This window comes from Magnolia sinica, chromosome 5 (genome assembly GCF_029962835.1).
Source record: "Magnolia sinica isolate HGM2019 chromosome 5, MsV1, whole genome shotgun sequence".
Taxonomy (NCBI): Eukaryota; Viridiplantae; Streptophyta; class Magnoliopsida; order Magnoliales; family Magnoliaceae; genus Magnolia; species Magnolia sinica.
This window is the reverse complement of record NC_080577.1, coordinates 90,458,556-90,485,887: the sequence shown is the minus strand read 5'-3', so window position 1 is coordinate 90,485,887 and position 27,332 is coordinate 90,458,556. Positions and strand designations below refer to the sequence as shown.

General features: G+C 40.4%; 1 protein-coding gene across 1 annotated transcript; it reads right to left on the bottom strand.

Moving 5' to 3' along the window:
• Positions 1 to 26,891, bottom strand: LOC131246283 (uncharacterized protein At3g61260). The gene is made up of 4 exons (XM_058246231.1): positions 26,514 to 26,891; positions 24,712 to 25,531; positions 22,337 to 22,418; positions 1 to 383 (listed from the first exon to the last, which is right to left on the bottom strand). The coding sequence occupies exons 1-4, from the start codon at positions 26,566 to 26,568 to the stop codon at positions 174 to 176; spliced, it is 1,167 nt and encodes a 388-aa protein (XP_058102214.1). The 5' UTR covers positions 26,569 to 26,891; the 3' UTR covers positions 1 to 173.
• Positions 26,892 to 27,332: the final 441 nt, after the last annotated feature.

Below are 27,332 nucleotides of genomic sequence, written 5' to 3'. Positions count from 1 at the left end.
TCATTAGAGGAGCTTTCAGTGAGGAATTGTACTAATTAATGAGAAAATACAATACAAAAATGAATCTGTCGACCGAGTCACTTGTACTGGCAACATAACCAATGCGAAACATGAGAAAGAAATGCAACAAGAACAACCAACTAATATTACATGGAATATATTGCATGGAGTTCTTACCAGCAGAGGGAAGGCAGCTTGAAGGAGAAGGAAGACGGCAAATGACCAGTCCTCCGAATGTAATCTGCTCTCTCGGAAGTCCTCACTTCCTTCTCATTCAGTTTGGCCTCTGCACTTGCCCGCTTCTCTTCTGCTATTCTTCGTGTTGCCGCTATCTTGTTAGCCAACCTCTCTTGTGCTCGAGATTTCAATCTTTCTGCCTTTACCTATGTGTAAGAATGTGTTTTTGTCAAGGGAAAAGAATCGGGTGATTATTGATGAAAGAGGTGAACCATTGTCAGGCACATACCAATCGACATCCTACGACAATCCAGACTGTCCAAACCTAGGACTACATCATTTAAGGATCATAGCATAAAAATCTAACTGATTAGATGATTTTAACCATCTGATTTTGTCTGTTAAAATTTGGACCTTGACCAGCTTATGCTTTAACTTTCCATTTGATGACCAACAATTGGATGGCTAGGATCATTCAGTCAGTGTAATTTTCAGGCTATAGTCCAGTTTATGCTTTAGCTAGCCATTTGATAGCTAGGATCATTCAGTTGGGTTATTTTCAGGCTATGATCCATCCACAATGGGCCCCATGAAGGGACAGTTAGGATTCAGGTACATGTATGCTGCATGTAAAGTTGGATGAGTCACCACCATTTAGAAATGCAGTGGATGCAATCCACAGTCTTGTCCATTGGGACCATATGAATTTGACCACCATTTGCAAGAGGACCACATATAAGCAAACCACACATGATTATGATAAACTAAAATGAAATGAACTCATTTTCAGGCGTCTACCAAACAGGTCCTTAGCCTCTTTCAATCATCTTTCATTTCTAAATAGCTTCTTTCAATCATCTTTCATTTCTAAATTGAAAGTTAACAGCTCTCTAAGTAAGAAAATTGTTTCAGCGAGCTCATCTTTGTTTATGGAGTTGAGTTTTTGCTAAACTACAGGTACGAGAAGCTGTGTAAGTCAACAGCCTTATTGAAAAATCAACAAACCAAATTCAATGAGATGAAACCATCAGTTGTAGCTAAATTGAAGGCAATAAAGAATAGGAATGAAATAGGAAAATTATAACTGAAAGCTTTCTTAATTCCTCCATATATACTGCCCCAAGCCCTCATGCAAGCAAAAATCATGGCAGCTCTTTTCATCTGACAATGAGGATAGAGCCCTCTGGCTCTTTGCTTTTTGAATAGAAAGAGGGTAGGCTCGCACAAATTAGATTGATTGTCATGAAATTGGTGCAACTGTCATATACAGTGGCCCTGTTTTATATTGATGGTTTGGATAGGGAATGTTTATTTTGCAATTGGGGGATTTTATTTATTTATTTATTATTATTTTTTTAAAAGGTGTGTTTGGTTGCACCAGATTTCATGATATATCGTGAAAATTAAGAACCAAATTAAATTGATTATCATGAAATTGGCGCAACCAAACACTCTGGATCGTTTGGATTGAGCTATATGCATGCATCATGTACAGTCACACCACCTCTAGTCAAATTTCATCACATAACTAGAAAACTGGCACCAAATTAGCCTCATTTATTTCTCGCCTTTTGGCATTCATTGTTGCATAATGGATGAGAACGATTGCAGTAATATGAACATAAAAGAAGTTGACATCCATGTTAATGTACAAGAAACATGCAGTTCTTCTAGTTGAACTTATGGAATCTGAAGGTGGAAGACGACCATAAACCAATAGTTGGGAAGACCATTTTTACTTGATCGGATGACTGTTATGAGTTTCTACAAGCATCGTGCAAGAGCTACAGGGTTTAGTGTTTGTAAAAGCTTCAGTAAACATGGTAGGGATCAAGAGGTGATATAGAAACAAAATGCTAAATCAAAGAAGGGTCGGTCAGATGGGTAAATAATGTACAATTTTAGTGTGGGAAAGAAAATGGGTGACTATTAATCGCGAGAGGGCAGTCCAGCAATGAAGACCGTTAAGAAGCAGGATTTGGATTCGGAATCAAAATGTGGTGTAGAGATTTGTTGAGGAGCACTTTGATGAGCTAGTGATTCCTCATAAGAAACACTTTCCAAGGTTCCATCATGGGATGTTTAAGGTGAAGAAAAACTAGAGAGATACATTTAGCTCTAACAACATACCTGCATCACGAGCAATGATGGTTTTCGAAATCAAATCAGGGGGGCTATAAAAATATTGGATGCATGGAGAAAGATGTGGAAAATTACGTGAGGGGGGAAAAGAAGGAGAGGAAGGGTCATGATGCACAATTGTTTGGGGTCTCTACTCATGGGTCAGTGGTAGACAGTGTTTCTACTTTGAGGTTATGAGCTCGAGAATCCGTGTGGTGTGTGTGGGTGGGTGGGTGTAAGAGTGTGTGTATCCACCTTTCAAAAAAATGATGCACAAATGTTGTATGAACATTATAGAGAAATGCAGTAATTGAATCCATTGTCTGCATATAAAGTGAAGGAGAGCAAGGTCATGATGCACAAATACTATATGAATATTTTAGAGAAATGCAATAGTTGAATCCATCATTTGCATATAAAGTGAAGGTTGACGAGATGTATAGGTTAACTCATTGTTTTTAGGTTGACCTCATTACGCATAAGAACTACAGTCCCTTCAACAATGTCATTTTATTTGACACTACATACAACACAAACTGTTACGAGTTGATATTTGCCCCATTCACGGGGGTAAATCATCATCGTCAGTCAATTACATTATGTGGTTTCATAAATAATGAAAAAATTGAATCCATTGATTGATTCATAGTATTTGTTCCTCCATAGCATGGAGGGACTCCTCCGAAGCAAGATGAGAGTAGGGATCAATTGATTTTTTGGATGACGTAATATGAAAGTATCGGTATCGTTACAAGTTTCGCTGGCTGGAGATATGGAAACAAGTTGCCAGTTCCTGTATATGTATCGTTGACTGTGAGGGAAACATTAGAGGAACATGGGGAAATGGTGGAATTTTTCATTGAAACTTTAGAAAATGCTAAACTACACATTTGCATATTTAGGGAAAAAAATTGCAAAAAAAGATGCATGCATAATTACTTGCCTAGAAGGTTGTGTTGTCGTATAGAATCAATGCAATAGTAACCAAAATCAGTTCATTTCATACCAATAATATCATTAGGAACACAATAATCATTTAAAGATGTTTCTAAATTTTTTTTTCTTTTTTAAATGTCATACATACATCCATCCATCCATGCATACATACACTAGTACATCCATCCATGCATGCATGCATACACGCATATATGAACCATCCATCCAACCATCCATATATGCATGCATCGATACACACACACACATGCATCCATCCATGCATCCATCCATCCATCCATCCATCCATGCATGCATGCATCCATCCATCCATCCATGCATACATACACTAGTACATCCATCCACACATGCATACATACACGCATATATGAACCATCCACCCGTCCGTCCATCCATCCAACCATCCATAAATGCATGCATCAATACACACACACATCCATCCATCCAATCACCCATCGATCCAACCATCCATTCATGCATACATACATACACACATGCATGATGATCCATCTATCCATCCAACTAATTTTCACCAATAAATGCAACCATTTGAACCATAAAAAAATAAAAGAAAACAAAAATCTAGAAAGAAGTTTTTTTAAAAAATAAAACAGTTTTTTCTGCGTTTTTTGAAATTTTAAATAATTAAATAAAATTAAAAATGGAAGAGTGGTCGAAATCCACTCCCCGAGCAAATCCCAAAAAATATTCCTTAAAAAAATCAATTTTTTTTTTTTTAAATCTTTTATGATTTTCATTGAATTTATGCACATTTCCTCTTCTTGATTTCCCCCCCAAAAGTAGGGATTTGATTATCAAAAACTAGAGAGTGGATAAAATCCACTCCCCAACCAGATACCCAAAAAAAATTCCTTAAAAAAATTGAACTTTTTATTATTTTTAGATTTTTTTTTTTTCTGATTTTTGTTGTATTTATGCATGTTTTCCCCCTTCTTCATTTCCCCCCAAAATTAGGGACTTGATTTTTAAAAAATTGTAAAGGAGTGGTTAAAATCAATTCCCCAACCGGTTCCTAAAAGTTTCTCTAAGAAAACAAATTTGTGTGTGTGTGTGTGTGTGTGTGTGTGTGTGTGTATAATTATTTCAGCAATTCTGACTCACTGAGCTTTCGACCGGTGACTTCTCCCCCAAATAGGAGTTTTAATACACAAGGAGGGAAGGTGAGGTGCCGAAATCCCCTTCTTCCCCAAGTTCTAGAAAAAGGAAAAACACATTTTTCTATTTTTTGGGTATTTACGCACCTTGCTGCTACCAATTTCAGAAATTGAATTGTATTGGTGAAATTTTCGTTGATATAATCGACATTTGCTATTTAGACAAAGAGGGCAAGATATGGCAATACACTAAAATATTGATATCCACGATATTATTGACAGGATATCAGGGAAATTGGAGATATATTGTGGTTTCAGTATCACCTACAAAGGGATACTGATAACATCAGCAATATTATCGACAATATCACCAATATTCCTATAGAAGGTGCTCGAAAGTAGGTGCAATTGCATATAAGATAAAGAGTTTAATAGCCCTTTCCATGCCTGTGTATGGATTTTGTCGCGTTTAAAGATTTTTATTCATCATGGAAGTTAATGATCGAAGCAAACGGGTAAGAAGATAATGGTTGGCTAGCTCCGATATTCGATTTCAATTGTAAATATATACTCACATACCTAAAACACTCTTTTTGTGGGTATGTTTAGTAGCCAACATAGCAAAAGCGAATATGCCTTTTCCATAAATATGTTTCGAACAGTAACACGTTGATGGATTTCATTGTTTGTTTTAATCAGCGAGTAGCATGACAAAGCATAATGAATTGATTGCCGATCATGATATAGTTATCAACAAACTCAAATTGAAAACTTTATATTATATGGAGAGAGTTTGCTGAGAAATATACAAGAGTTAAATTTTTACAAATTTTGAATTGAGTTATATGAGTCTATGTTGTAAATATTGTATATCGAATTGAGGATCATTGCATTCACAAAGTTGGAAGCATGAAAGAAACCACCTGTGAAAGAGGTGTAATGTTTGATATGGAAGAAAAACATGCAAGCTGCAGTTGCCTCAAATGTGAGTGTGAAGGAATACATACAGGCATGTCTTATGTCTGTTGCGAGTGGCTCGAATAATGGATTTGCTGGATCACCTGTCTTAAAGAGATGGACCATACAGGTGAAAGAGGATTTGGTATACAACAAAAAGTGGTTTGGAGATAAAACAAAAGTACCATAAATCTCTATTACTTGGATATAATGATTTATCTCACATCTCAAGTTCAGTTATTGATGTAGTGGCAGAATTTGAAAGAGGTATATCACTTTGTTAGAAAAGGGTTATATTATCCCCTTATGGCCTGTTTGGATTTATGGCCAGGATTGTTTTGCATTGTCTTAACTATTAAACAAGTGCATTCAACTTGTTTGAATTGGAATTGAAATCCGGCGTTTGCTATCCCCTCAAGTACATCACCGAATAAAATAAAATATTCAATGCATCAGTATAGTCGGCGAGAAAACCCTTGAGCAATGCGAATCTCTCATTGCATTGTATTGGAAAGTTCCGGTCATGCTCTCGCACTGTTCCGTCTTCCTCATTTCCCTACTCAAAGAGAGAAATCTCTCCATACGGGCCATCGTCATTGGTGATGAACTTCTAATCTGGAAGAGGAACACTCAGTTCCCCATTTATCATATTGTAATTTGTTAGCTCCTCCACCACAACCGTTTTCTGTTGTATTCACCTCCATCACTGTTTCGGCTTTGGGGGTGGAGTTCCATTTACCCAATAGAGAGATGCATGTAGAGCTCATCACTGTAGAAAGATCCCTACGACCACATCAATAAGGGGATATCTTCCAAGCGAGATGATCACAACATTATATCGGTCGTCCTCCTTTTAGCCATTTTTTCCTATCACTCTAGGCGATCTTCTCCAAGAGGGTGTATACAGTAGGACGGTAGTCCTCTGGTTTCTTCCAAACCCTAAAGTCTACATCTTGCAGAGTTTACCGCTGTATCCAGCTATTTTGTAGGTAAATCCCAAGGATATACCGTTGTATCCACTCCACATCTTGCTATTGCTCACTGTAGGCACTAGACATGACCAATGCATGTCTATCTTGTGGTAAGTATTGCTCATGACTTCTCTTCATTGCCATTAAAGGAATGCTTATAAATATCATCCTTTAGTGGTGAAGATCTATACCATTCCTCATGGAGTAGTTCTCTGGGGTAAGATATATAGACCCGGCTTCATCTTTTCTAGAGGTAATATATTTTACTGATGTAGTTCCTTTCATATTTCCTAGGAGATGCATTCTCCCCAAGATTTTCCCATTATATTACACATGTTGTTGATTATTTAGGTATTTATTCCAGGTTAGAAGAAGTTCCATGTTAGGGAAGTGGAGAAGATCCTCCAAACCAAGCTCTTTTGGGTTAGTCCTAATATGGATGTTCTCTGTAAACTCTCCCCGGATGATGTGAGTCCTCATCCCAGCTTTGGGGACGACACTTTCCATACCATACAATCAAGGGAAAATGCCCGAAGAATTGCCGTTTATGTTAGAATGTGAATATAATGGTTATAGTTGTTAGAAGCCTGATTATAAAATGCTTAAAATATAAAATGCATCATCTGCATTATTGGTGTGGATAACCATACACCAAATTATAGGATGTGTAATGCATGATACGTAACATGGCAATCCCAATTTTAGATTTGTAATTTTACTTTAGTTATACACATATCCAATATGCTTCCTAACAAGAGGTTGGATGATACCGGGATGCAGACACCACTCGCTGCTTTACAGAATCAAGGAAAAAACCAGTCCATTCCACAACTTTATTTCTTCTACAAGTGCGTGAATGGTTCCATCTCACCGTGCCATGATTTTTCGCTGATTTGGCTATAAACGACATTACCCTTAAACCTGAATTTTATTTTACATTTCTTTGCTATATTGTCTGTAAAGTAGAGGCTACTTCTTAGTCGATTTGCCATATAAATCGGGCAACCTATGCAAATATAATTATTTTCTCCATAGTGTTTATTTTCTCACTCTCATCTCTTATGCAAGCCTAATAGAATTACACATTACATACATCTTGAGAATAGGAGCTCAATCCATCATTGTGGATAGTTTTCAGTTATAATATTGTACTTAATCCTAAAGACTCACCACTAAATAAGATAATTGGCATTCAGATAGTGTAGTTGTCTTACAAAGATGGCTTCTGATAGCGGGGAAAGTAGAGGGCGGGGAAAAGTCATCGAGTAGCGATTGGAGTGATAGTGAAATAGCTATTGCAATCACACTAAATCACACTCTTCTTCTAGTGTTGTATGTGTTGTCTCACATGGAAATTGAACTAGTAAAATCAATGGGTAATGTGTTTGCTACGATATCGACCGTTAAAGTTTCATTCGGATAGGGATGGTTTGGCATCTACGATGGATATACGTGATGGACAATTGGATGAGTCTGAAAATGGAAATAAAGTGGACCACATAGTACCTCGATGGGTAGAGAGGTCGATTTACGATTGGCTCTGCAGAAGAATAACCCAATTTTGAGTTATGGGGCGATGTATGTAAGCATGTATATATGGATTCATGTATGGTTTCTCTCCCTTTAAAAAATTACAAGATTGCCCCAAAAGATGTCCATGGCTTGTGGACTCCAAAAACAGGTCCAATCGAAGTTTGATGCAAAAAGTAATCCAATAGATTCATCGGGAAAAATATAAGGATTGTCACGATGATTCTTGGTTGATTTTTGGCTTGGCCATCATGTGGATATGATGAAAAATGTCGATAAATGACCAGATATTGTGATCTAAGAGTGGAGATCAAGGATGTACGACTCAAATAATTTGAGCGACCTTTGGTTAAAATTTTACCAGAATTGAACATGTAAAAGTAGGTTTTTGAGAAGGGTCCAACAGGATAGGCATGTACACCCTTAGATTTCCTGAATAATTTATACATGTATAAGGTCCTCAAATCGAGATTTCAATGGTAGGAATTGTTCATTCAATGTTAAGGGACAAGGCCAAGCTTCAAGCAATACCCATGTCTTGCTTGCTAAGGTTATTATCAATATTTCTTCTTACTAAATTACACTTGAATAATAGGCTAATTATCTTCCTTCAAACACCTGCATTAATCATCAATCACTTTTATTCTGAGTTCCTGCATAACGCATTGTGGTTTGTCAGTTATCAACAGCAATTGGGCCCCTCAGTTTATAAATGCACTATGAATGGGCCACTAGGGGCTGTCTGCTAATCTCTTTGAGAACCTAGAAATGAAGATATGATGGCATGACCAGGTGCAGTAGCCAAAATATGGAGCCCATTCTTTATTAAAAGAAGAAGAAGAAGAAGCTATCTGTGACATCTCCGGGCCTCCAAAATCAACTATTATGACCTCCAATATATAGTTTAAATTCCATATAAATATGATTGTTGAAGGACTTTTAGTTTAAATTCCAGCCGAACATCCTTTGGCTGACACAAGACCACTGCGTGAAGTTCTTGGCCACACTCCTCATCAGGTCTGTTGGATGCCTTAGGCCTCTTCATATGAAACTGATCGAAGTTTACATCTTTAATGGTTCTGAAAAGAATTCTGGTATTGATTCTGTCCGTTATTTTATTGGCAGCTAATATTTTTGGTATCACAAGTCAGAAGTAATTGAAAGATACTCTAAATTGGTGAGCCATCATAAAAAAAAAAATTTTTAAAAATTAAAAAAACCACATCCATTTAAATTTTAGATGTGACCAAGCTAACTTTTTTTTATTATTTTGACCTCGAAACACAGGAATAATAATGAGATGGCCAAAAAATCCTAACACTTTAGATTTCTGATTCTCTAATATTTTAACAGGAGGGCCATATTCTCTACCATTCTGAGGCTAACTAGATTGCCAATTCTCTTGCCAAAGAGGTAGTGACTAGAGGATCACTAGAAAACTACTCATCTTTTCATCTTAATTGATGTTTTTTATTTGCTTTCTCTTAGTTTAATAAGTAATCATTACCTGGTATATGAACCTGGTAACTGTGGGGTTACAAACTACTCATCTATAAATAAATAAAATAAACAAAAACAAAAACAAACAAACTGGCATATGAACCCGGTAACTGTGGGATTATAAACTGGGCCTGGTGCTGAATGTTTGTCTTTTCTTTGTGCTTTTCTATTTTGTACTTTATAGTACCACATCATTTATATTTTTTGTTGTCAATTGCTTTGACCAAAATTAAACAACTTGGGGTGCTGCCTTTTATTTATCGGTCCATGGATGTTCCTATTTTACTTCAATGATAATCGGTGTGTTCATTTGACAATGATTTTGTGCTGAATGAATTGGGTTTGGCCTTCATGTATGTTGTTATATATCCACAATTTCAAGCAAGAAAGAAGCATCAAAGCAACAGAAAAGAATCCTTGCTTCGGTATAAATCGGGCTGTGCAAGTAGATCACCATCGTCATGGCCATAGTGAACGTTAAGTTCTAAAGGAGTCTGAACCGTCTTCTGATCCGTCAATAATGCCAAGGCGAGAAGATCCTTTGTATATTTACGCTGGTTGACCAGAATCCCACGGTTAGAACACGAAAATTCAAGTCCAAGAAAGTATGTTAGATGGCCGAGGTCTTTCATCTTGAAGGATGCTTGTAGAACTTCCTTTAAAGCCAAAATGCCAATAGCATCACTACCAGTCAGTAGGAGGTCATCAACATAAACCAGAATAATAACAATGCTGTGACCAGTGGTGCGCAAAAATAAGGATGAGTCATGACCACTTTGAGTAAAGCCAGCACCTGTAACAACATCGTGATTGGAACCATGCCCGCAGTACTTGTTTGAGGCCGTATAGGGCTTTCTTTAGGCGACATACCTTATTATCGGGAATTAAAGAGCCAAGAGGAGGTTTCAAATATACGGTTTCTTGGAGGTCTCCATGAAGAAAGGCATTTTTCACATCCATCTGAGAGTGTGGCCATGAGCGAACAGAAGATATAGCCAGAAGAGTACGAACAGTTTTCATCTTGGCCACAGTTTTCTTCTTGGAGGTCTCATTGTAATCAATTCCGTATTCCTGTTTGTATCCCTGAGCGACAAGTCGAGCCTTGTATCGATCTAATGATCCATCAGACTTGAGCTTGACAGAATAAATCCATTTGCTACCAATTAGCTGTTGGTCAGCAGGTCGAGTGACAATGTCCCATGTATGGTTATCATTCAATGCCACAAGTTCTTCTACCATAGCCTTCTTCCAACAATCATGAGCGGCTGCCTGAGAATATGAAGTAAGAATAGAAACAGTATCCAGAGTAGCATTCATGGCAGACATAGAGCATATCAAGCGATCAGGCGCTCGATGTTCACGAGCGGAACGACGTATCGAGGTAAGTTCAGGATCCGCAACAGGTACAATAGGTTCGGGTTGAGTAATAGGTGATGGATCTGTACATGGTCGACGTGAGTAAACTTGCAACGGACGAGGGAGAGTACTCGAGGCAAACGGAATTTCAGGGAAGGTGGTTAGACCAGAAGAGTTTGGAGTGTGCGGAGGAGGAGGAGAGGAATGAAATGTAATATGTTCAAGAAAAACAACATGTCGTGAAACCCGAACACGACGAGAAACGGGATCATAACATCAAAAACCCTTTTGAGTTTCCTCAAATCCCAAGTACATACATTTGGCTGATTTTGAAGATGGTTTATTATGTCCACGTGAAGCCAGGTGAACATAACAAATACAACCAAAAACACGGAATGTGGAATATGCAGGAGGTAAGCCGGTGAGAACAAAGTCGGGAGATTTACTGTGTAGAACTTTGGTTGGCATCCGGTTAATCAAGTAGACTGAATGTAACATGGCTTCCGCGCAGAAGGAACGAGGAACACCCATAGTTGTCATCAGGGTGTTGGCAGTTTCAACAATATGACGATTTTTCCGTTCAGCCACCCCGTTCTGTTGTGGAGTATCAGAACAGGTGGTCTGATGAATAACCCATGACTTTGAAGAAATGTACGAAATTCGGTTGAGAGATATTCCCCCCCTGAGTCAGAGCGGAGAGTTTGAAATGCAGCCTGAAACTGAGTCTTCACCATAGAGTGAAATAACTTGAATTTTTCAAAAACCTGTGACTTTGATTGAAGAAAGTAAATCCAAGTGTACCGTGTGAAATCATCAATGAATATAACATAGTATCATAATCCAGAGAGAGACATAATTGGTGAAGGACCCTAGACATCCGTATGCATAAGTTTAAATATAGAAGATGATTTTGTAATACTTAAAGAAAAGGGAATACACTTGCTTTTTGAAAGACAACAGGAAGAACAAGAATAATCCAAATCATTTTTATTAAGAGAAATATTCCCTAACATGCCAGATGAAATTAACTGAAGTAACCAATCAGAATGAGGATGACCCAGGCAAAAGTGCCACAATTTCCACAATTTATTTGCTGAAGTAATATCTGATGAAGATGGAGAAAAGAAACAACGAGTCATGTGACCAAGCTGTAATTGAAAGACGCTCTAAATTGGTGAACCATCATTAAAAAAAAAAAAAAAAAAATTTAAAAAAAAAAAAAAACCACATCTATTAAAATTTTAGATGTGACCAAGCTAATATTTTAAAAAAAAAAAAAATTTATTTTGACCTCGAAACACAGGAATAATAATGAGATGGCCAAAAAATCCTAATACTTAAGATTTCTGATTCTCTAATATTTTAACAGGAGGGCCATATTCTCTACCATTCTGAGGCTAACTAGATTGCCAATTCTCTTGCCAAAGAGGTAGTGACTAGAGGATCACTAGAAAACTACTCATCTTTTCATCTTAATTGATGTTTTTTCTTTGCTTTCTCTTAGTTTAATAAGTAATCATTACCTGGTATATGAACCTGGTAACTGTGGGGTTACAAACTACTCATCTATATTTTAAAAAAAAACAAAAAAAACAAAAACAAACAAACTGGCATATGAACCTGGTAACTGTGGGATTATAAACTGGGCCTGGTGCTGAATGTTTGTCTTTTCTTTGTGCTTTTCTATTTTGTACTTTATAGTACCACATCATTTATATTTTTTGTTGTCAATTACTTTGACCAAAATTAAACACCAACTTGGGATGCTGCCTTTTCTTTATCGGTCCATGGATGTTCCTATTTTACTTCAATGATAATCAGTGTGTTCATTTGACAATGATTTTGTGCTGAATGAATTGGGTTTGGCCATCATGTATGTTGTTATATATCCACAATTTCAAGCAAGAAAGAAACATCAAAGCAACAGAGAAGAATCCTCACTTTAAATATTAGCCAGGGGTACCCCTTTTGGCTGAGGCATCCACCAAATTATTTCCCTCTTTACCAAAATGGGCAAACAAACTGTTTGGGAATTTTTTTAGCCAAGAGGCAAGTTCATGAATCTAATAAAAAATAAACATCCTCCATGGTTCAGGCCACTTGTGTAAGGTCAGGAAATAAAATTGCTAGTAACTCCTTCAATATGAAATGTCCTGGAGAAGTTGGTGAAAACAGTCAATCCTTGAGGCCTTTTTCTTCTCTTCATTTGGGCCAAAAGTTATTAAGTATCATTTATCAAAAGCCTATAAACCAAACCAAATCATGATCACAATTCACATCAACAACTTTCTATTCAAACCACTTTAATTAATAATGTCTAATTGAAACCAAAAGCCACATGTATGAAAAGAAATTAAAATCCCACAGGTTGAGAGTATAAGTACAAAATTGAGAGTACAAGTACAAAATATAAAACACAATTATCACACACACAACAAAAGCGTAGTGTATGCTACATGCGCTACACGCACGCTACATATGCTAAGTGTACGCTACGATGCTACGTTACATGCACGCTACATACCTTACGAGAGATTTACGCTATTTGCTAATGCTTCATAGCGTCGTAGCCATGCTATAGACGCTACCATTACACTATGGGCACTATTCAAAACACTGTTGTAGACATATGCCCTATACACAATAAGACCATAGTTTGGATTGTTTGGATTGCGGTATTTTAGTGCCATGTGTGAGGACTAAGGATGATGAGTCACAACCATTTTTTAATTGGTGTTGAACTGACATAAAGGTTTTATAATAAAAAAACATAAGATTTTAAAGCTTTAAACAGAAATCCGCTGTAGCGTACACTACTTACAATATACACTAGAGTAAAATCTATGCTACCATAGACAAACAATATTTATGTGCCAGGCAAGGCACCACCTGTGGTACATTACGTAGTGTATGCTATGCACCACGAACATGCTATTTAAAACACCAAGTGTGGTTTGAGGACAAGGTGTTTCATTTAGACACTAACGAATGCAGTTTTCTTACAAACTTGTTTATGTGATTGGCTTGAAAATAAGTGGGTTGGGTTTTGATACTGTAGACACTCCACCCAGGCTAGCATCTTGAGAGAACCAGGACAATCCATATCCTAAACCAAACCCTAATCCCAGCCTAAAACCCTAATCCAAACCGTAAACCAAACCTTAATCCCAGTCTAAACTATAACCTCAGCCTACGCCCTAAACCCAGCCTAACCCTAGCCCAAACCTCAGCCTAAACCCTAAACCCAACCTAACCCTAGCTTAAAACCTGATCCGAACCCTAAACCATCACCGAAGCTAGAGCATCCATGCGAATCAGTACAAACCCTGAAAACACACCCGACCGTTTGAGCCCAAAAGCCCGAAAGAAGACTTCCGAATGAGCCAGAGCACCAAAGAAAGCCCACTGACCAGAGCCCAGGGTAAACCCATCCCGAGCGGTTTCCTCAGACGGATCCGGTACATCAGCCGATTCATCGCACAGCTCCATTACATCAGTCGGTTTTCTCAGGAGCCGTACGACTCCTGAGAAAGAGGAAGTCCGGACAAGCGAGCGAACTCCTCCAGAGATGGGCCCAGCTCCAGATCATTGAACGAAAATAGGTTCAATGCTGGAACCCAATTATAAGATGCCGCGCTCAATAGTCGCCAATCCAGGCGCACTCGATGAAAGTGGAGGACGTCTCGGAAGCCTAGGGAGCCCAACTCAAAAACCTCGGAATCTGTCAAACTATCGATCCAAGTGCGTAGTCTCTCGAAGCACGTATTGCGTGGCTGCAGGCGACAAATACGGATGGGCACGCCCTCTACAATCTGGAGTCCCAAATCAACAGGCGAGTCGTCAAAGATAGGCATGCCCTCGTCCAACAGGTCAATCTCGTGATGTGGAAAAAGCTTGACTCTCCCATTGCATCGGGAAGCGTGTCCTGGAAAGCGGCAACAGGTGGACCAGAACTGCCAATAATCGCCACGTCAGGGGCAGTCTGGAAAGTACATGCTTCGAGAGCCGCGACACTCAGGCCGCTCCAACAGCTAATTGGGCCGACATCCTGATCCCCGACAGTAACTGCGCGTCCCATCACCACCTCGAAATCCGCGCCAAATATCTGACCCATGCAGTCAATAAAGGGCCCGTCACCCGTCAAATCCAAACCGCTAATCAAACCTGATCCATCCAAGTGGGGCCCGCCATCCATCTTGACCCCATCCATCCCATCCAAAACGACCAAACTATCATCCCCACCATCCAAGCCCATGCCATCAACCATGGCGAAATCCGGTCCACCCATCACCAGCCCAACACCATCCAATGGCACATCCATGCCCATCCCATCAAAAAATAACCCATCAAATGGCCCACCAAGCATGGAGCCACCCAATCCATCGAAAACCAAGCCACCCAAACCTCCATCTCTACCATCAATGGTGGTAGGAGCAATGCCATAAATGGCATTGACTTCTTCAAGAGGGCCCACCAACCCACCATCAATACCCATTAATCCACTATCAAAATCCATAAATGGGCTCTCACCCACCATGCCATCATGGATCAATAAAGGAGAAGCTCCACCCATCATCTCATCATTGTTATTGGACCCACCAACATGCTCTCCAAAGCCATCCATAATAAAGACAAGAGAAAAGGACAAAAGGAAGAAGAAGACAAGGAAGAGGACAAAAGGCACAAAAGGGGGCAAAACGAATGATCAAAGCAATCAGAGCAGGAAGGAATAAAACAAGGGAGTAGCTGAGAACGGACCGAGAAGAAGAACCTTTGCTGGAACAAAAGATGAGCAAGAGCGGTAGTCAGATTACCGCCCACGGTAATTCGAGTACCGCCTGCATGCTGTCTCTGCGCCTGCCAGCTAACAGAGCTAGAACGGCTCTCAAATGTCAACATGTGGTAATCGGACTACCGCCCGGGCCTGCTTTTCGCCGAAATCAAGGGTGGGGTCCACCTTGGATGCTCTGGAGCATGAATCCTCTACCGGAAGCTCAATCAGGACCACAGAAAGGCTTAAAAGGCAATCAGAAAGATGACATCAGGCAACTAAAATTCTATATATACGAAAGATTGTACAATAGATGATACATGATCACATGATACAACAAGACTAATCATCGTCAGGAATATAATCGTCCGTATCTTTCGGGCAAATCTGAGGCCCTAAAAGACCCCCTCCAGCAAAACGTGCACCGCCACCAGGAGCGTAGGCATGCTGCAAAATCAGACCAATGCCGTACTACTCGCACCACGAGTTGTACTCTCTAGCCAGATTGACAAAAGCACTGGCCTCAAAGCCCTGTAGAGCAGCGGTCAATTCCTGCTCAGGCACCGCCCGCCAATTTAACAGACCAGACGAAGGACTGAACGGAACTAAAGGGCTGCTTGTCAGCTGCCAGAAGAGCCTCTCGCCTAGGTACCACTTCGTCACACGTGGCTCCTCTAGAATGCAGCGTCGACGTGAGGCCTGGGAAGCCTCTTGAGCCGCAAGAGTGAGCGCAGCATTCGACCGAAGGTACGGCCGAGTGTGGAACTGCAAGAGCCAAATCAGAAACAAAGGGCAAACAAAGACAAACAATAAAGGGCAGGACAATCACTTACGTCATCAGGGATAAGGCATCGACGTTCGACCTCCACGCAAGACCAGAAAATAAGCGCGTGCGGTTGCGGTTATCCTTGTACCACAGCATCGTACGCGGAAAATGAGGCGTTCGGTAGATCAGAGCAAGGGCCAAATGAGGAAAATGATCGAAGAAATAGACCTGCACGAGGCCACAATCAGAAATCGCGTCGATCATACAAGGGAATGGCACAGGAAAAAGGGATCCGACACGCACCTCAATGACTGGGTAAAAGTCAGTCAACGACCTGCTACTACAGCGACTGGCCTTATCCAACCCATCGTACAAATGGGCAAGAATGGCCGCATTCCAATTACACAGAGTGGGAAAGGTGATGTTCGCCACGAGTAACAGCAAACAGGAACTCACCAGCTCGTTCCTGTGGCAAAATATCATTGCTCCCATAGTATACAAAATCAAGGCGCAGGCCTTCACAATGGCCTCAGCCTCAGTCTCCGGAATGCGACGGGCAAAGTTTGCAGACAACCAGAGTAATTTAAACCGCGGGCCCGAGAAATCTATGGGATCCAGCATCATCCCCAACAAGCTCATCCAATCATCGACAAAAGGTATCGGAAGGTCCTCCTCGAACGAGATGGATCCTCCATCGTACCGGAGGCCCAACTACATATAAATGTCGTAAGGGGTGATCCCCCATTCCCCGAAGGGCAGATGAAAGGTGTGGGTCTCCGCACGCCACCGCTCGGCCAGCACAGATAACAAGGACATGTTCGTCTTGCTTAGACTAATCTTAAACAAACTAGCTAGAGGAGTGCACTCTAACACCTCGAAGAACAAGGGCTGGGGATCCTTGAACCAGTTCGACCAATGGGTCCTAACCCCACGCCCTCTCAAAACTGCAGGAGCACCTCTCTCACGAGCGATGTCAGACAAATGCCGACCCTCCCGAGGTATGTTGCACAAATTAGTGGAATGGTGAGAGGGATCAACCTCATTGCGGCCACGACGAGGCATGCTGCACAAGCAGAACTTTTATGGATGAGTACCCTTCTCGCCACAAGGCTCACAAGTCCAAAAGCCCATTTCAAAGTCCAAAGCCCCACGAGGCCCACAAGTCCAAAAGCCCATTTCAAAGCCCACAAGTCCAAAAGCCCATTTCAAAGCCCACAAGGCTCACAAGTCCAAGCCCATGGTCCAAAAGCCCATTTCAAAGCCCACAAAGCCCATTCAAGTCCAAGGCCCTAGAGGCCCACAAGTCAAAAGCCCACAAGGCTCAAAAGTCCGAGCCCATTGTCCAAAGGCCCGTGGTTCAAGGCCTAAAAGTCCAAGCCCATTGTCCAAAGGTCCATGGTTCAAGGCCCATGTTTCCAAGCCCATTTCCTAGGCCCACACATCCAAAGCAAGGCCCACTTCACAAGTCCAATTTCAAAGCCCATGTTCTTAGGCCCATATATCCAAAACCAGGCCCATGTTCCCCAATCCATGATCCAGGGCCCACTTGAGAAATCCAGCCCACACATGGGCAAAAATCATGACAAGGAATGCGATCCACTCCACAAGTGGTGGCCCACCATCAAGATCCATGCCATCGGAACACTCAAGTGGACCCAGAATCATTCATCTTGTCCATCATCCTACGGTCTAGATTGTCTCCAACACAACAAAAAAAAAAAAAACAAAACAAAACAAAAAAAAACAAAACACCAAAAAACAAAAAATGATCATAAGAGTGGGGCCCCCTTGTCTTATCATACCCCACTTTAACACAAAAATAATAATAATAATAATAAATACAGCAGCCTTTGTCAAAAAATCAGATTTTCCAGCAAGATCTAATGGCTGGAAATCCGGTCAACACAATCAACGGTCCCTATCGTAGCTCTCCTATGCCCAAAAAGAAGATCCGAAGCTTCAAATGAAGCTTCAAATGGGCCCTCCAAACACTCCACAAGCATGATCCAGCCAAGTCCAGCAAAATACACAAAAGAAAATCATCCCAAATCAGCCACTTGGATGAATGATGAAGGAAGTGGACCAAGTAAAGGCTACAAAGAAGCAAAAATCCACCACCAAAGACCTTCCAGGGAGTAGCAATAGTGTCCCTGGATGGATTGAGAAGAGGACTGAAATAGGGGAGGGGACACCATGATCAGACCAGCGTTAGTGCCGGACCAGCAGGCAAAAGGGTGTCAGGCGGTAGACGGACTACCGTGCGGGCTCAGAATCTTGTGGGACAGCGCACCTATCCCCTTTACAGAGATGGGACGGCCGGATCACCACTAGATCTGGCGGACAAAAATCAGAAAAGGAGAAATGAGGATTCTTCTCATGAGAAGACCCCAATATCTTGTGAGAAATTGGGAATCTTGATAAATGAGGTGATAAATTGTTGGAAAATACAAAAAATGCAAAAATGCAAAAATCATGGTTAAAGCCCCATTAATTCACTAGTGGAGGCAACACAACTGTTTACTTAACCTATATAATAAAAGCCGGACGACGACGCCATCCTGCGAGATCAAACGGATGTTTCAAAAATCTCAAAAATATTTCCAATAAAGGTGGTTAGCCCCACTAGCTCATCAGTGGAGGCAACACGACTGTTTACTTAACTTGCGCAAATAAAAACCGAACGACGACGCCCACCTGCGAGATCGAACGGATATTTTTCAAAAAATTCAAAAAGTACTTTCAAGAAAATCCCTACAGAATCTAGTTCCAAAGAGAATAGTTTTCAAAAAAAAAAATTCAAAAAAACGCACGCGGCGCGCGGTACACTAAGGAATCTTCCATATTCTCTGGTTGCAGTCAGTGCAAACAGTAAAATAAGATTCGATCCCTTCCAGTTTCCCCGAAGGATGATCAAATCTGTATATGATACAAGTACGATTGGCTCGACCTCCATATCTGGACAGTTGTACAAGACGAATGCAAGTAAAAATGATTTGATCTATCTCTGGAAAGAATATTCAAACTCAAAGTGAAGACAATCCATTGTAACCAAAGTATCAGAATCAGCAGACTGCATGGCAAAAGATAACCTGCACATACCTAGTCCGGGATGTTTGAGAAGATTGATCGAGTCCAAGTCGGCGTAGTGAGTTCCTCGTAAGGCCGCATCAACGCACAAGGTAACTAACCACTTTGACGATCAAACGGAACGAATACTCCTAGGGTGATTACGTAGTAAAGGAAACGGCAGATCCAAACAGTATGGGAATCCTCGTAAAGCCACATCGACGCGCAGAGACCTTACTTTTCAGACTTACCCTCTAATGCTATTAGCAATCTAACGTGAAAGGGTTGTGATTCGTGGCCCATAATGCCGCAGAACACGCAGGGACAATCACAACGTTTTCCTTAACCCTCATGATATGTGCTAGTCATCTCTTTTTCAAACAGTCAACTGACAACAATACAATGACAGGCAACAAATTCGAACCACTACCTTTTCTGACCAAAAGAGTGGGGTATCCACTCGCTTTAGCACTCGGTTGCTCGCAATCTCGGCCAAAGAGGGGCATCTGTAGACACCCCACCCAGGCTAGCATCTTGAGAGAACCAGGACAATCCATATCCTAAACCAAACCCTAATCCCAACTTAAAACCCTAATCAGAACCGTAAACCAAACCCTAATCCCAGTCTAAACCATAACCTCATCCTAAGCCTTAAACCCAGCCTAACCCTAGCCCAAACCTCAGCCTAAACCCTAAACCCAACCTAACCCTAGCTTAAAACCTGATCTGAACCCTAAACCATCACCCAGGCCAGAGCATACATGCGAATCAATACAAACCCTAAAAACACACTCGACCATTTGAGCCCAAAAGCCCGAAAAAAGACTTCCAGACGAGCCGGAGTATAAAAGAAAGCCCACTGACCAGAGCCCAGGGTAAACCCATCCCGGGCGGTAGTCGGACTACCGCGGGCGATAATCCGACTACCGCCCCAGAGCGGACAGGTGTCCCCTCTGGGCAACAACTATCTCTCGTCCCAAAGTCAATTTTCATATGGATTTACCCCCCTAACTCACCTTATTTACCATTTTACCTACCTCCAAGAGCCTATGAGAGCATGCCACATGGCATCCCACTCTCCTTAACCAATCCCAAGTTGCCATGTCAGCTTTTACCCCTCACAAACCCAATAATTACCACAATGCCATCCCAAAAGGCTATAAATAGCCCTCTCCTCTTCACATTTAACACAACAATTGACAACAACAACAACAAGCCAAGAGAGAGAGAGAGAGAGAGAGAGAGAGAGAGAGGAAGAGAGTGAGAGTGAGAGTGAGAAGGAAGCTCCAAGTCTCCAAGATCTGATTTTTCAGCTACCCCTTAGCCTCCTCCCGACCATCTCAACCTCATAGTCTAACCCGGATTGATCATGGTATAGTGTGTGTTCTACCCAACTCATGATCAAGCCAAAGATCTTTTCATTTTCTTTACATACAAGCATTCATCATAACATCTCTTCCCTTCTCAACCCCCTTGCTTCTCTAGATCGCATGTGAACGTATGCTCTGTGACTTGCCGTACATCGAATCCTGTCACATTAGAAATTCCTAGCAATCTAGTCTACTTTTCTTTACTTTTGCATAACATCATCACATTCGCCTTCTAGACACATCCCTGGATGTATGCTCTGTGGCTTGTCGAAATCTCGGATCTTGCCGCATCAAAAATCCACATGTGCCTAGTCCTACTCCACCCACATCATTCATCCCTTGAGATTTCCTTACCACACCAAGTAGAGACCGTACATTCGTACGGGCAGAGAGGATGCCTAAGACCTTCCCTCTTTGTAACTCAGGTCCCTAACCCGAAATCTCGAATGGCAGACTAGGAGTCAATTTAAGGCAAGAGAACCTTTGAATTTCTCTAAACCTTACATATTCTGCAGGTTATAGCCGACTGCAGGATTTTGAGATCAAGTGGCTAGTAGCGACTCCAAACTTACAATCAAGATCACACCCCCACACAAAAGACAACAAAAATCATATCGTCTAAAGTGTGAGCACCGATCTCCGAGCGTTCACAAATACTTATTTTGAACATGCTTTTACTTGAAAAATGAAGCCTTTTTTTTTCTAGGCCTCTTTTTATTTTTATTTTCAATTCCTTGTTATTTTATATTTAGTTTTACTATTTACCATAACTTTCCTATTATTTTAATTAAAAAATAGGAGTAGAGTGTAGCTTACGCTAAGTGCAATGTAGCACATGCTACACGCTATGGATGGGTGAATACTATGCTATACTACTCACTGCTTAAAACATTGTCCATCACGCATTCCTCTTTTCATAGTAGCTACTAAGAGAAAGTGAACAGGCAATTTTTGGGACATGGTGGGTCTCACCATGAAGAATCCCCTAACATATAAATCAATAAGGTCCACTTAACAGTTGAGATGCACAGGTATGTCTAATATAGACCATTGGTCATACTTATCTAACCACAAATTTTTCTCCTACACACATTAACCACCTGATGAGGGGGCAACTAATGTCTAGAGCCATGTCATATGCAAGATGGGACCCACCTGAGAGTTGCTCAGATCTTGAAATGTCTGCCACAGTGGGACATGTGATGCAAAATTTTGACTTTTCAACCTTTCCACCTGCGAGTTGTCCTAGAATTTCTCATTTTTACAAACCCAAAGATGCATGTAATGTCCCTAGCAACAACAGACAACTGATCGCACTGGTGCATGAATATAGAACTAGGGGCATAGGCCTCCAGGCCTCTGCCTTTTGGCCACAACTTCTCCATCTATGTGAAGTTGTGGCCAATATAATCATGGCATCAATGTCAATCTTTTAAGGGAAGTTTTGGGAAGACTGACAAGGGATGGATAAATCCACAAAATTCACATAGTTGGACAACATACAATACTGAAACTAAGAAACTGCATGGATAGGTCAACAGAACTATCCCATAATGTCCAAGATGACTTGTGTAGGAGAGATCTAGTACTCCGATGAATCTATACTATAACAAATGGCAATAGAAAGAAATTATGGCACTTTAAATGGGAAAAGGAGAAGAACAAATATGTTTTATAAGTACCTCCATCCTTCTCATTTCCATTTCAGCTTTTCTTTTCTCACGATTTTCCCAGGCTTCTATCTTCACTTCTTCACGCTTATACCTGTGTAAATACACTTATTACTGAAAGGTTTTAGGTGAAAGAGTACTATGGTGGAACATGCCCTATCATGGCTACTCTACATAATTGCGAAAACTATTTCACTTCTGATCAGTAAAGACAAAAGCATAGTGGAAAAAATATGCTACATTTGGCTAAGGGCACGCCTTGAAATCCAAAACAAGCGTGTTTCTGAAGATCATGTGTACAATTCAAGAGGATCAGGATTATAATACCCTGACATGTTACATCATGATTGAAAGATAACGAATTCTGCTATGAGGCCATGCTTCATCAGGAGTTCCATTAGGCACGCACCATAACATCCCTGTTGTACATGAGAAATTGTCTAGGGTGATCAGGACCATTGATTTGGTAGACCACTACATGGATTTCCATATCCTAGAAAGTAAGATGAATAGACTGGTAGCCATCCAATCAGTAGCCTGAAAATGGAGTAAACCTAGAAAATGATCAAGGGTACAAACACGAAACAATTGTATGGCCAGAGTTGTCTGATCACTAAATTTTTTTACCTATAGTCCATTCATGTTGAGGCCCACCAGATCGACAGTCCTAATCACCATACATGTTTGTCATATCTACAGTTGGGGTATTTGCTTCATAGAACATGTATAAAGTGCAAGTCATAGTAGCATTTCTCTGTGAGAGATTATCGGCTGAGTTATGAAGCCGCTAAATTCCTTGAAATTTTCATCACCAGTTTTTTGGAAGATATTCCAGAGACTACAGGAAACAAGAAAAAGACCTTACACTTTGAGCCAATAAGAGAAGCCTATTTTTGTAAAGGCTGTTATGAGGACAAATAACTGTAATCTCTACAGTTGGATGGGCTCAAACAAGTCCCTTTTCAAATATGCTACTTCGGCCAAGAATATTAAATCACAATATGGCCGTCTCCATTTTCATGAAATTTGAACTGTTGGAGATTCATGACCAGATGGATTAGTAAATTTGGAGCATTTAATTGATAAGCCACAAATAAATGTTGTTAAACATAGTGATTATATATTAAGTCCAGATTTTAACAGAAAAATATCATCATCATCACCATCATTTAAGCCACATACCAATTAATTGGGGTCACCATGAGGAACAGGATTCATGTAGCCTTCCCCAATTAATTGGGATAAGGCCTGTGGCAGACCAGATGTAGCCAAACCCAATTACTTGGGATAAGCCGTAGATGGTGACGATCTTTACTGTCGAGTCACATTTATTTTGCGGGTTATCATCGAGTGAAACAAAACACACAAAACCCAGTGAAATGCAATAGGTTGCCTTTAAGTCACAATTGGAGGTAGCGTGAAGAGATTTATGTTCTGATTACCAAACTCGATCCACAATGAAAAGGCATTAACAAATAATAATAGATTGATACTAAAAGGTCAGCAATCAAATCTTGTTATCATGCACATGAGTTAAAAGACAGAATTTCCATGTCATATGCGTTTGTTGACATGCTTAAGGGTCCATTTGGATGCTTTGATGAAATGGATGCAATAAATCAATTCAACAAAGGGGAAATCGTGAGTGTGCAGGAGTGGTGACCAAAGTCCTAATTGCAATTCCTTGAATTTCGGGCTGGACTTGGAACGATTGCAATGGTAATTTGTGGTAGCCCCTCATTCTCATTGGAGTGGGCACTCCCCACATTGAAAATTCCTCTTTATTGAATGGGGTCATTTAGTGGGCTATCCCCAAATTGGTGATTCCTCTTTATTGATGTTAGATCCAAAAAAAATTTAGGCCATGAGGCCATCTTGATCATAGCTGTTCATGGTGGAGATCCCGAGTAATCCCCACGTTGGCTTGTTAATCAAGCTTCTATTGAGTTTGATTTTATATTAATATTATTATTAACGCTTATTTTTCAAATCCATTTTCAAACCGTTTAAATTGTGATTAACAAGAGGATTAACATTTCCCAAATGAGAGGGCCGTTTCACCTTGGGAGAGTTGATGATCCGACTGTTACATTGGTCGATTGGAGTATTTAGGATTACCAACCCTATTGCAAGTGTACAAGAGAAATCCAACTTAATGGTTAGGAAGAGCACTCTCCCATTGTGATCAGCAGTCTCACAACATTCCCCTATATATTTGGTGGATGTTCGACGGTCCTGATCATTTAAATTTTCAATTGAATGGGGTTATTTCAACCCATTTCAATTGAGCTCCCAAACACATTTGTAGAGATGCAGAAAGCCAGTTCGAGGAACAAAGCAAATAGAAAGAGAAAAAAGATTGAAAGGGCACAGTACTAGTAAACCACCTTGCCATGTACTTTGCACGTTCCGCTTCATCCCAAGCCATTGCTCGGGTCTCAAGAGAACTGGGTTTTCTAGCATTCTCCAAATTGTTGTTCTCACGTACTTTGCAAGTGCCTGTTTCTGGATCCTCTTTGTTTGATTGCCCAGTCAGACTCACTCCACTGAAATGCATTGCTCCACTTCTGTTCTCCAAAGAATTGAGACCCATTTGGTAGTTTTCATGGGCCTGAGCTCCTTGACGGCCCCTTCCGGGAGTTGACGATCTAGAAGAAATAGGACTTCTTATTGCCGGTGTTGTGGCTCTAAGTGGAGTGCCTGTTCTTGACGGCTCTTGACTAGCAATGGGGGTCATCTCCGTACCCATATCTCTCAAACAAACCGATCTCATGGCCAATATTGAATCCTCCAATGGGGTATTGACTCGCCAAAATGACTCGTTACAGTCGATGTTTTTTGTCACCCCTTCATCTTGATTGCTAATGTCTAGTCCTCTATCTTCAACCCTTTCATCATCGCTGCTAGATGAGTCCTTCCCATTTTGTGGGGTTGGAACGATTAATCTCCGATCTTCTGCATTTGAATTCCGAGGTTTGGTCTTCGCGTGGCTTGAGCCAGCCAGCCATTTTTGGGCATCATCCCATTTTGATGGAGTTGGTTTGCTAAGTGAACTCAGGACCATCCGATGATGACAAGGTCCCTTGATCGGACCATTTCCTTTGTGAAATTCAAAATTACAAGAGCCAGAGCTTGAATTGTCCTGCGCTGATCCATAGTTGTAGCATCCCTTATCTTCCACAGGCCTCATTATCTCACTTGCTCGACCTGTTAAACAGTTGCAGGATATTCACACCTCTCTATCCATCATCTGATATGATAAACAGCCTTAAAATCAACTGAACTGGGATTGTTGGAAACTCCAATCCAAAATCCAATTAAAAATAAATAAATAAGAAAAGAAAGTCACAATATTCTAACAAACCATCTAGTGGTATTATTCCATCTAACAGGTAACATATGATAAATGCATTTATAGATCAGATCCAAAGAAAGTGAAGGACGGCCCAGATAACATTTCTCTACGTTGATTGGTATTGACAAAGTTTGATGCAATTAATAACAAAAAAGGATCCAAAAGAAGTATTCTCAGCTTATAGCTAACAAACACACATGAATTCTTCAGTGTAACAACAATCTCTGATGAGATAGTTCTCAGAAGATATGACAATTGCTAACGAACAAGATTGAAAATTTTCCAAATTCTTCAGATTTGCGGAAAAAGCAAAAACCTTAAATCACAAACCCAGAAAAGTGCCAAAATCTCTGGACCGTAGACCTATAATCTCCCAAAAAGATTAAAAATTCCTGCCTAGAGAAGCCAAAAATCACAAATTCATTGAATTACAAAACCCACATCTGTACTACTTGACCCAATACAAAAACTAAGAAAAACCCATAAATATCAATAGCCAAAAAACGAAGAAGAACAAGAACAAGAAGCAGAAGAAGAAGAAGAAAAGATTACTCAGTTCATTGCCTACAAAACCACTAATCCCAGATGGGTTTTGCAGGAAATGCTAATCTACAGAGAATAAAACCACTAAAGCATGGATCTGAAGCTAACTTCCATAGAAAACAGTGATGGGTTTTGCAGGAAAAAGCTTAAATACAGAGAATAAAATCATGAATGTTTGAGATTTTCAGATATGAAGAAGAAGAAAAACATATCCATGGGAGTTTAACAAAAAAAAAAAAAAAAACAATGTCAATATAAGGTGAAATGAAGGGCATTGATTTCTACACCCACCTGATTGATTTGCACACCCCCGCATTTCGATTGTGGGAATTGCTATAGCACCCATTTGTACTACTTCAATCCCCAGAGTATTGGGTGCATTGCATCATATGGAAAGAAATAAACAAAAAGCTTCAATGGTAAGGGAAAAATATTCTATCTTGGGAATTGGAGCTCTCTCATGAAAATGAATGCAGATGGTTGCATCTCCAAACACACTGTAGAGAGAGGATGATACCTACACCCACCTTTATGATAAACACGCCCATTTCTTTCTACATTTGGTAAGTACAACTTTGTACTATTTTACTACCAAAAGTAGAAAGAGTGGGAGTATCAATAAATCAGGTGGGTGTTAGTCATGGATCCAAAAAAATATAGTAGTCTGTACTCTGGCTCTGGCACCAAGGTTCAGAGAGGGGGTGATGAAGAGGGTTGTGTAACATCTTCTGCCGGAGCATGGAATATCATACTCATGCATGCATCTACTTTACATGTGTCAGCCGTTTATTCATCTGTTTCGTCCATACTGTGTATGTAGTTGTGGATTGGGATTGTTGACGATCCTAACCATAATTTACGTGGCTGGAGAGCGGACGATGGAGATGAGAAATTAATAACCGTTGGAATTCAATAAAGCTTTGTTAGTATCGTGAAACGAATGTGATCTTTATCTTTTGGCCCAACCTCAGTGGGCCCAAGATTTGGACTGTGCTCGTGAAGTTGCATGCATCTTTGGGAGACTGAGAGTATGCATGTGTATGATATACCATGGTACAGCAGCGTATGGTATGAACTCCCAACGGGTGTTTCCATACTAAGTCGGGTTTT